Source organism: Panulirus ornatus, chromosome 64, assembly GCF_036320965.1.
Source record: "Panulirus ornatus isolate Po-2019 chromosome 64, ASM3632096v1, whole genome shotgun sequence".
NCBI classification, from domain to species: domain Eukaryota; kingdom Metazoa; phylum Arthropoda; class Malacostraca; order Decapoda; family Palinuridae; genus Panulirus; species Panulirus ornatus.
In genome coordinates, this window is record NC_092287.1 from 10,715,297 (window position 1) to 10,727,569 (window position 12,273).

The 12,273-nt window shown below is 41.3% G+C and overlaps 1 protein-coding gene across 1 annotated transcript in view; it reads right to left on the minus strand.

The window, feature by feature from the left end:
* The window catches only part of LOC139746291 (neural-cadherin-like), a 169,988-nt gene that overhangs the window by 52,222 nt on the left and 105,493 nt on the right, over positions 1-12,273 (minus strand). Inside the window, 4 exon segments of the mRNA XM_071657380.1 lie at positions 4,008-4,156; positions 4,946-5,113; positions 6,700-6,981; positions 7,544-7,712. Of these exon segments, the coding sequence (XP_071513481.1) occupies positions 4,008-4,156; positions 4,946-5,113; positions 6,700-6,981; positions 7,544-7,712 (768 nt within the window).

Sequence of the window (12,273 nt, forward strand, 5' to 3'; positions counted from 1 at the left end):
TTCAAGGCTCCCAGAATTTTCGCCCCCTCCCCCACCCTATGATCCACTTCCGCTTTCATGGTTCCATCCGCTGCCAGATCCACTCCCAGATATCTAAAACACTTCACTTTATTTATTTGCTTTGTCGCTGTCTCCCGCTTTAGCGAGGTTGCGCAAGGAAACAGACGAAAGAATGGCCCAACCCACCCACATACACATGTATATACATACACATCCACACACGCAATATATACATACCTATACATCTCAACGTATACATATATATCCAAACACAGACCAATACATATATACACATGCACATAATTCATACTGTCTGCCTCTATTTATTCCCATCGCCACCCCGCCACACATGAAAACAACCACCCCCTCCTCTCAAATGTGCGCGAGGTAGCGCTTTGAAAAGACAACAAAGGCCACTTTCGTTCACACTTAGTCGCTAGCTGTCATTGGTCTCCCACTTCTCCTCGTTCCCTCCACCTCTGACACATATATCCTCACTCATTCTCTCCATGTGACCACACCATTTCAAAACACCCTCTTCTGCTCTCTCAACCACACTCTTTTTATTACCACACATCTCTCTTACCCTATTATTACTTACTCGATCAAACCACCTCACACCACATATAGTCCTCAAACATCTCATTTCCTACACATCCACCCTCCTCCACACAACTCTATCCATAGCCCACGCCTCGCAACCATATAACATTGTTGGAACCACTATTCCTTCAAACATACCCATTTTGGCTTTCCGAGATAATGTTCTCGACTTCCACACATTCTTCAACGCTCCTTGAACTTTCGCCCCTCCCCCACCCTATGATTCACTTCCGCTTCCATGGTTCCATCCGCTGCCAAATCCACTCCCAGATATCTAAAACACTTCACTTCCTCCAGTTTTTCTCCATTCAAACTTACCTCCGAATTGACTTGTCCCTCATCCCTACTGTACCTAATAACCTTGCTCTTATTCACATTTACTCTCAACTTTCTTTCACACACTTTACCAAACTCAGTCACCAGCTTCTGCAGTTTCTCACCCGAATCAGCCACCAGCGCTGTATCATCAGCGAACAACAACTGACTCACTTCCCAAGCTCTCTCATCCACAACAGACTTCATACTTGCCCCTCTTTCCAAAACTCTTGCATTCACCTCCCTAACAACCCCATCCATAAACAAATTAAACAACCATGGAGACATCACACACCCCTGCCGCAAACCTACATTCACTGAGAACCATTAACTTTCCTCTCTTCCTACACGTACACATGCCTTACATCCTTGATAAAAACTTTTCACTGCTTCTGACAACTTACATCCCACACCATATATTCTTAGTACCTTCCACAGAGCATCTCTATCAACTCTATCATATGCCTTCTCCAGATCCATAAATGCTACATGCAAATCCATTTGCTTTTCTAAGTATTTCTCACATACATTTTTGAAAGCAAACACCTGATCTACACATCCTCTACCACTTCTGAAACCACACTGCTCTTCCCCAATCTGATGCTCTGTAAATGCCTTCACCCTCTCAATTAATACCCTCTCATATAATTTCCCAGGAATACTCAACAAGCTTATAGCTCTGTAATTTGAGCACTCACTCTTATCCCCTTTTCCTTTGTACAATGGCACTATGCAAGCATTCCGCCAATCCTCAGGCACCTCACCATGAGTCATATACATTAAATAACCTTACCAACCAGTCAACAATACAGTCACCCCCTTTTTAAACAAATTCCAATGCAATACTATCCAAACCAGCTGCCTTGCCGGCTTTCATTTTCCGCCAAGCTTCTACTACCTCCTCTGTTTACCAAATCATTCTCCCTAACCCTCTCACTTTGCACACCACCTCGACCAAAACACCCTATATCTACCACTCTATCATCAAACACATTCAACAAACCTTCAAAATACTCACTCCATCTCCTTCTCACATCACCACTACTTGTTATCACCTCCCCACTTGCCCTCTTCACTGAAGTTCCCATTTGTTCCCTTGTCTTACGCACTTTATTTACCTCCTTCCAAAACATCTTTTTATTCTCCCTAAAATTTGATGATACTCTCTCACCCCAACTCTCATTTGCCCTCTTTTTCACCTCTTGCACCTTTCTCTTGATCTCCTGCCTCTTTCTTTTATACATCTCCCACTCATTTGCATTATTTCCCTGCAAAAAATCGTCCAAATGCCTCTCTCTTCTCTTTCACTAATAATCTGACTTCTTCAGCCCGCCACTCTCTACCCTTTTTAATCTGCCCACCTCCCACGCTTCTCATGCCACAAGCATCTTTTGCGGAAGCCATCACTGCTTCCCTAAATACATCTCATTCCTCCCTCACTCCCCTTACGTCCTTCGTTCTCACCTTTTTCCATTCTGTACTCAGTCTTTCCTGGTACTTCCTCACACAAGTCTCCTTCCCAAATTCACTTACTCTCACCACTCTTTTCACCCCAACATTCTCTCTTCTTTTCTGAAAACCTCCACAAATCTTCACCTTAGCCTCGACAAGATAATGATCAGACATCCCTCCAGTTGCACCTCTCAGCACATTAACATCCAAAAGTCTCTCTTTCGTGCGTCTATCAATTAACACGTAATCCAATAACGCTGTCTGGCCATCTCTCCTACTTATATACGTATACTCATGTATATCTCTCTTTTTAAACCAGGTATTCCCAATCATCAGTCCTTTTTCAGCACATAAATCCACAAGCTCTTCACCATTTCCAACACTGAACATTCCATGTACACCAATTATTCCCTCAAGGCCACATTACTCACCTTTGCATTCAAATCATCCATCAGTATAACCCGGTCTCGTGCATCAAAACTGCTAACACACTCACTCAGCTGCTCCCAAAACACTTGCCTCTCATGATCTTTCTTCTCATGCCCAGGTGCATATGCGCCAATAATCACCCATCTCTCTCCATCCACTTTCAGTTTTACCCATATCAATCTAGAGTTTACTTTCTTACACTCTATCACATACTCCCACCACTCCTGTTTCAGGAGTAGTGCTACTCCTTCCCTTGCTCTTGTCCTCTCACCAGCCCCTGACTTTACTCCCAAGACATTCCCAAACCACTCTTCCCCTTTACCCTTGAGCTTCGTTTCACTCAGGGCCCCTTTTGCTTTTAAAGGGTCAACTAGCATCAAGGCTGCATTCCATGCAAAAGCTTCCATCCACTGACGAAGAAGCACCTTCGCTGAAGGAGACTTCTTGTTCGCTGTGTAAAACCACTTCCAGGAGAAGTCCTGCACAACCTACTATCAAGACGGCGTACGACAGCAAGAAACTGGTTTGTCCTGAGTTTACTAGACTGCTTAATAGCATAGAAAGACCAAAATCCAAACAAATAACTTAAGATTATCATAGGAAATGCGAAGAGACACCAAAGAAAGGATGAGCAACCCTCATATACTGTGGAAATGATACAAAAAAGACGCAAATGTAGAACGAAACACACAAATCTGATATAGAAGGTACAAAGACAGAGATGATAAATAAATAAACGAATAAATAAGTAAACTCAAAACCTGAAATATGACAGCCGACTACGATATGAAGCCATATTTTGTTTTTGATTAGGATTAAAGCGATGGAAAAGTATTTAAAACGCTCGATTTGTTTTTACACTGACAAAATTGTTGAAATTAGCTATGAATAAACAAAAAAGAATTATAAAGAATAAAAGTGAAATTCTCCTCCGATGATATAACTGCATATGAATTTTCAAGAAATGAGGTCCCATAAACGGAACTTCACAGTATTGTAGAGAGAGGTATTATCACGCAAACAGGTAACTAACGAGTATATGTAATTATGGACTGAACGACATTCAAGTGAAAGTGAAGCAACTTCGTAAGTTCTATACTAACGGGAGCATACTGTCATTCCTTTAGTAACTAAGTACTGCTACTATTAGCATAATCTACTTGCAAGTATTTCTTGTCAAAATGCAATGCAATGCATCTGTTTCCTACCTGTTGCCGATGTCTGTCCTGATGCAGCGGCCACCGTTGAGGCAAGAGGTGGGCGTGCAGGTGTCATCCATGTAACCTGTGTGGGCCTGGCAGTCTTGAGCTCGTGTTAAACGTGGCGTTACCAAAGAAGTTATATTAGTGTCTACCACCTGTGAGGGAGAACCATTTCTTTTTTGTTAGATGCCCCACAGACTAGTTCTTTTCAAACATATTCTGTTTTTCCCTTAGTAAAAGGAACTCTTACAGCCTAGCTTAAGTCAGCACGTAAGATATAGCCATACAAGATGAAGACTTTAGTAACATCGCACAAAATGGTAAAAAGCAATATAACGGACTTTGTAAACTTTAGAATCCTACACGGATGATGATTTGTGGGGCATGAGAGTAAATTATACTGATACAGTATTACTGCACCAACTTTGGGTAACTGATAAAAGATCTATGTTCTCAGGGCCCATCATATCATAGTGGATGATTCAAAGGAGTTCCCAGAATACGAGGGTCTATTTCATTATGTGATATAAATTTCAAGGATTATCAATACACAGTGTAATGAATGAACACTTATGGAGATTGCAGGTCCAGTGATCACAACTGGTAAAATCTCTTCAGACAAGAGAATAGTAAGGTGATGAGGTGCAACAGGATTATGATACCGGATGACATGTACTAAGGTAACAGTGATGCAAATATAAAAACAAACTAAAGAATTTTTGTGTCTATTTCTTATGTACATTATCCGACATATGCATATGTTAAGTGGTGATATCCCTTAATTAGAAATTCTTCACACATTCGCCGAGTTTTTCGTTCCCTGCAGTTCGTGAATTAATAAACACCTACTTAGTACACTTGTGAAAGTAGGAAGGAGACGAATGTCTAATCATAAATGGGACCAGAAAAATAACCTACTTGTACAAGACATGGCGAAGACCTACCTGTAGAGGAAGAGCCACAGACGCCAGGGACGCAACAGAGGAGGGATTGTGCGGGGCCATACTGTCATTGGGATAGGATACTGAAGAGCCAGATGTTTCTTCTTCGCTCTTCCCTTCATTAACGTGCGTGTCCTCCAGTGCCACCCGCAGATTCATCGTCTTCTCAACCTGTAGGAGCAATTTCAAACAGATTACTTATATGTGCAACCTAACAAGTAATCATATCTAGCATACCCAAACTTGGTACGAAACGTGAATTTTTGTAAGATGCCATATAATCTAGTCCTTTTCAAACATATCCTGTTTTTCCTTCAATGCACGGAACTTAAAAGCTTAGATTAAGTCGCAAGTTAACTTGAAACCTTTAGCCACATCCTGCATAGTGGTACAAAACAAGATAAACGTAATAACTAAACCTTAAAATCGTACCACTGGATTCCCAGACCCAAATCAAGGAAATCATGGAAGGCAGTTCACATGTACTTACATAAAAGCTACGAGGAATATTTTCTATGCATGTCCGACATCTCTGATCACCAGACTATCTAATCAAGAAAGGGTCAGGATGGCCTTTGGTCATCTTTGCAAGCGTCTTGCTTTTGCAGCAGCGAGAAACGAAACACAAGGATGTGGAAATACTGCTACCGTTAACAATCTTCATGAAACTATTCATTATCGAGACTTCAATGTTTTTTGATCAGTTTTCCTCTGTGTCTAATGAGATATTTTTCATTTTACAGATGTAACTGGACTTTGTGAGGTCAAACTGATTCTGGACATAATCCATATACATGACACATTATTACAATTAGTTTTCAAACTGCTGGCTTGGCATATGATATTCTGACAGGTGGCGTTGCAGTTTATATAGCAAAAACCTTACTAACATGAGTATCATACCTTTCCAATGACGAAAGATTTTACTGATTTTATCTTCTTTACAAAAACAAATCAATATCTCCATCACTGAGAAAATTTATCAGCGTGAAAGCACTATCAACCAGAATATGAAAGTTTTATCTCAATCTCCAAAAGCTTAGGTCTTAATATTCGAACGATTTTCATTATTACAGGTCTGGAACAGCTTTTGTGATATGAACGGAAAACTTTTGTTCTTGTTTTCAAAGAAACAGAAAAGTAAAAGCTATAGTTACCGCTCTTGCTAACTTGCAACACCGAGAAACAAACGTTAGATTCAGCAGCTCACAACACCGATGATCCCGTACAGTGTATTGTATCTAACACCAAAATAAAGAACCAGGGATTCTCGCATTAACAAATAATTTCTGTTTTACTTCATACACAATTCATGTATTTCTTCAGTCAGTACTGGATTCCAATTTGAGGCCACGATTGTTATTATCGACATTAGCGGAGATTACTTTGAACCTATAATTCGGGTTGAAAGCGTAGTTTAAACTATTTACTAGTTTTATCATATCTTGCCCCCAAGTAAACTCTTGAGTGCCGTATTGCTTTCTGTGCCTGAAATGATCCTCAGAGTGGAGTATCTCAGCAGAGTAACATCGACAATGTTTCATCCGTGAACTGTTGAGCGTTGGCTAGGTTTAGTCCTGGAATCAGATCCCTTGGGATAAAAAGTGCTATTCCCTCAACAAAGGTAAGTGAGCTGGTTGTGTGAGAAGTTTTGGAACATATAAGACCAAAGTGGAAAGCCAATAATAAAAAAAATAATAATAAGCTTGCGATGTCTGAGACTAAGAATCTTAAGACAGCCTGAGCTGGTACTTTACTTGTTGCAGGTGGAGCGCCAGCAGTCCATGCAGCTTGACCGGGTCCATGAAACTCCCGCCCTTCTGTCGCACGCTGAGCCACACGCAGGCGAGGGGCGACGGCGTGGCAGGCGTGGCGGTGGAGCTGGCGTTAGCAAGGGAGGATCTCTGGGACGTCGTGTCAGGAGTGATGACGCCTTGGTCGGGGAAGCCATACACACTGACGATCTCTACAGCCTCGGCTTCTCTCCCTACCACCTGCGTCACGGCCTCCGTCAGGGTGCCCAGTCCACCTCCACCGCGCTACAAGACAAGTCACTTTCGTTCACTATAAGGGATCGATTTAAGATATAAGCACCGCTAATATGTTAGATATAAAATCAATCATACGCACGAATCTTTCTTTAGAATATTTTCATTTCTTTTTTATTCTTTAGATACACAACACATTATCATTCCTGACTAGAAAACCTCCTTTAACACTTAATCGAAACGCGATGAAGGCTTGCTAATCATAACATTAAAACCCACATCTGAGGAATGTCACTTGTTTTTAGATGATGATCTTTGATATGATGTTGCAAGCGTATGTTATGATATCACAAATGTATGTAACATTTATTTAACATCTGGTACAAATGACATGAAAAACTTTTAAAAAGCCGTGCGACTAATTTTACAGTTCGAACACTTGTAAAAGGCAGTGCGAATCTAACTTTACAGTTCAAATATTACTAAACAGCTGGTATGCAAGACAGTGACTGTATGTGTGTGTGTGTGTGTGTGTGTACACGGGCACAGACTGGGGGCAAAACAGATCTTTTTTTGGTAGTGATATCAGAAGGGGATGAAAGGCTAGTATTACCGTGGGTGTCCAGCCAGCGGCCAGTGCTGAGGGTGTGGTGGGCGTGAGGGTGACGGGGACGGCGTGGGCCAGGGCCTCGGGAGACAAGTACTTCACCACCACAGTCACCTTGGCTGCTACGTCCCTCTGGCCCCACACTCTGTCAGACACGCTGAAGTGCAGCTCATACCTAAGGCGAAACCAGCGAGACCAAAAATATAGTCAGCTACACATACCTAATCTATGTCTATGGCAGGATATTTTGTAGCCTATGCTAAAAAGGTAAGAAAACTGACTATGGGTTATGTAACTTTATGGGGAATTAGGGGAAAAATGGCCAGCATATTAGTGTTACAATGAATTATCACGTAACCCTGAATTATCACATACTCATTTATTTCGAAGATTCAGTATATATTAAGCGTCTACAGTAAACTGATTAGCTTATCTTTACATCACTTTTTGTATGGAATTATAGCACTTTTTTAAAGACTCTATAAGCAGAAAATAGCATTTATTATTTACGGTTCCCATTTTTTTGGAATATCGTCAAGAATTCTACGGTGACAATTTGCGTGACTCTTCTCGTATTAAACCTGCAGTGTACTACTTTGCAACCTTTCTTCAGCCCACCCTCCAAACATTAGACATAAACACCCTCAAAATTATGTTGCCCTGTTTTAGGGAGAGGGATGTGCCAACTACACAGGACACACACTCATTTCGTTATATATATATATATATATATATATATATATATATATATATATATATATATATATATATATATATATATATATATATATATATATATACATATTGATATAGTACACATGATCGCCGTTTCCTGCGTTAGCGGGGAACTGCCAGGAAACAAACAAAGAAAGACCCATTCACTCATGCATGCATACATATAAATACACGCACACACATACAAACAAATATACATATATACATACACATACACACACACGTACACATGTACCTTCCACAGAGCATCTCTATCAACTCTATCATATGCCTTCTCCAGATCCATAAATGCTACATACAAATCCATTTGCTTTTCTAAGTATTTCTCACATACATTCTTCAAAGCAAACACCTGATCCACACATCCTCTACCACTTCTGAAACCACACTGCTCTTCCCCAATCTGATGCTCTGTACATGCCTTCACCCTCTCAATCAATACCCTCCCATATAATTTACCAGGAATACTCAACAAACTTATACCTCTGTAATTTGAGCAATCACTCTTATCCCCTTTGCCTTTGTACAATGGCACTATGCACGCATTCCGCCAATCCTCAGGCACCTCACCATGAGTCATACATACATTAAATAACCTCACCAACCAGTCAATAATACAGTCACCCTCTTTTTTAATAAATTCCACTGCAATACCATCCAAACCTGCTGCCTTGCCGGCTTTCATCTTCCGCAAAGCTTTTACTACCTCTTCTCTGTTTACCAAATCATTTTCCCCAACCCTCTCACTTTGCACACCACCTCGACCAAAACACCCTATATCTGCCACTCTATCATCAAACACATTCAACAAACCTTCAAAATACTCACTCCATCTCCTTCTCACATCACCACTACTTGTTATCACCTCCCCATTTGCGCCCTTCACTGAAGTTCCCATTTGCTCCCTTGTCTTACGCACTTTATTTACCTCCTTCCAGAACATCTTTTTATTCTCCCTAAAATTTAATGATACTCTCTCACCCCAACTCTCATTTGCCCTCTTTTTCACCTCTTGCACCTTTCTCTTGACCTCCTGTCTCTTTCTTTTATACATCTCCCACTCAATTGCATTTTTTCCTTGCAAAAATCGTCCAAATGCCTCTCTCTTCTCTTTCACTAATAATCTTACTTCTTCATCCCACCACTCACTACCCTTTCTAATCAACCCACCTCCCACTCTTCTCATATATATATATATATATATATATATATATATATATATATATATATATATATATATATATATATATATATATATATATATATTCTTTCTTTCAAACTATTCGCCATTTCCCGCATTAGCGAGGTAGCGTTAAGAACAGAGGCCTGGGCCTTTGAGGTAATACCCTCACCTGGCCCAATTCTCTGTTCCCTCCTTGTATTTTAACTTTCTAAAAGGGGAAACAGGAGTCATGCGGGGAGTGCTCAACCTCTTCAAAGGCTCAGATTGGGGTGTCTAAATGTGCGTGGATGTAACCAAAATGAGAAAAAAGGAGAGATAGGTGGTATGTTTGAGGAAAGGAACCTGAATGTTTTGCCTCTGAGTAAAACTCAAGGGTAAAGGGGAAGAGTGGTTTGGGAATGTCTTGGGAGTAAAGTCAGGGGTTGGTGAGAGGACAAGAGCGAGGGAAGGAGTAGCACTGCTCCTGAAACAGGAGTTGTGGGAGAATGAGATAGTGTAAAAAAGTAAACTCTGGATTGATATGGGCAAAACTGAAAGTGGATGGAGAGAGATGGGTGATTATTGGTGCCTATGCACCTGGGCATGAGAAGAAAGATCATGAGAGGCAAGTGTTTTTGAAAGCAGCTGAGTGAGTGTGTTAGCAGTTTTTGATGCACGAGACCGGGTTATAGTGATGGGTGATTTGAATGCAAAGGTGGGTAATGTGGCAGTTGAGGGAATAATTGGTATACATGGGGTGTTCAGTGTTGTAAATGAAAATGGTGAAGAGCTTGTAGATTTGTGTGCTGAAAAAGGACTGGTGATTGGGAATACCAGGTATAAAAAGAGATATATAAATAAGTATACGTATGTAAGTAGGAGTGATGGCCAGAGAGCGTTACTGGATTACGTGTTAATTGATAGGCGCGTGAAAGAGAGACTTTTGGATGTTAATGTGCTGAGAGGTGCAACTAGAGGGATGTCTGATCATTATCTTGTGGAGGCGAACGTGAAGATTTGTAGAGGTTTTCAGAACAGAAGAGAGAATGTTGGGGTGAAGAGAGTGAGAGTAAGTGAGCTTGGGAAGGAGACTTGTGTGAGGAAGTGCCAGGAGAGTCTGAGTACAGAATGGAAAAAGGTGAGAGCACTTGTGTGAGGAAGTACCAGGAGAGTCTGAGTACAGAATGGAAAAAGGTGAGAGCAAAGGACGTAAGGGGAGTGAGGGAGAAATGGGATGTATTTAGGGAAGCAGTGATGGCTTGCGCAAAAGATGCTTGAGGCGTAAGGAAGCTGGGAGGTGGGCAGATTAGAAAGGGTAGTGAGTGGTGAGATGAAGAAGCAAGATTATTAGTGAAAGAGAAGAGAGAGGCATTTGGACGATTTTTGCAGGGAAATAGTGCAAATGACTGGGAGGTGTATTAAAAAAGAGGCAGAAGGTCAAGGGAAAGGTGCAAGAGGTGAAAACGAGGGGAAATGAGAGTTGGGGTAAGAGGGTATCATTAAATTTTAGGGAGAATAAAAAGATGTTTTGGAAGGAGGTAAATAAAGTGCGTAAGACAAGAGAACAAATGAGAACAGCGATGAAAGGGGCAAATGGGGAGGTAATAAGTAGTGGTGATGTGAGGAGATGGAGTGAGTATTTTGAAGGTTTGTTGAATGTGTTAGACGATAGAGTGGCAAATATAGGGTGTTCTGGTCGAGGTGGTGTGCGAAATGAGAGGGTTAGGGAGAATGCTCTGGTAAACAGAGAAGAGGTAGTGAAAGCTTTGTGGAAGATGAAAGCCGGCAAGGCGGCGGGTTTGGATGGCATTGCAGTGGAATTTATTAAAAAAGGGAGTGACCGTGTTCTTGACTGGTTGGTAAGGATATTCACTGTATGTATGGTTCATGGTGAAGTGCCTGAGGATTGGCGGAATGCATGCATAGTGCCACTGTACAAAGGCAAAGGGGATAAAGGTGAGTGTTCAAATTACACAGGTATTAGTTTGGTGAGTATTCCTGGGAAATTATATGGGAGAGTATTAATTGAGAGGGGTGAAGGCATGTACAGAGCATCAGATTGGGGAAGAGCAGTGCGGTTTCAGAAGTGGAAGAGGATGTGTGGATCAGGTGTTTGCTTTGAAGGATGTATGTGAGAAATACTTAGAAGAACAAATGGATTTGTATGAAACATCTATGGATCTGGAGAAGGCATATGATAGAGTTGATAGAAATGCTCTGTGGAAGATTTAAGAGTATATGGTGTAGGAGGTAAGTTGCTAGAAGCAGTGAAAAGTTTTTATGAAGGATGTAAGGCATGTGTACGAGTAGGAAGAAAGGAAAGTAATTGGTTCTCACTGAATGTCGGTTTGCGGCAGGTGAGCGTGATGTCTCCAAGGCTGTTTATTTCATTTATGGATCTGGTTGTTAGGGAGTTAAATGCAAGAGTTTTGGAAAGAGGGGCAAGTATGCAGTCTGTTGTGGATGAGAGGGCTTAGGAAGTGAGTAAATTGTCGTTCGCTCAAGACACAGCGCTGGTGGCTGATTCAAGTGAGAAACTGCAGAAGCTGGTGACAGTATGGCAAAGTGTGAGAAAGGAGAAAGCTGCGAGTGTATGTGAATAAGAGCAAGGATATTAGGTTCAGTCGGGTTGAGTGACAAGTTAACCGAGAGTTAAGTTTGAATGGAGAAAAGTTGGAGAAAGTGAAGCGTTTTAGATATCTTGGAGTGGATTTGGCAGCGGATGGAACCATGGATGCAGAAATGAGTTACAGGGTAGGGGAGGGGCCGAAGGTTCAGGCTGTGGGAGTTTATGGATATACATATGTTTATGGGTGGGTTGGGCCATTCTTTTGTGTGT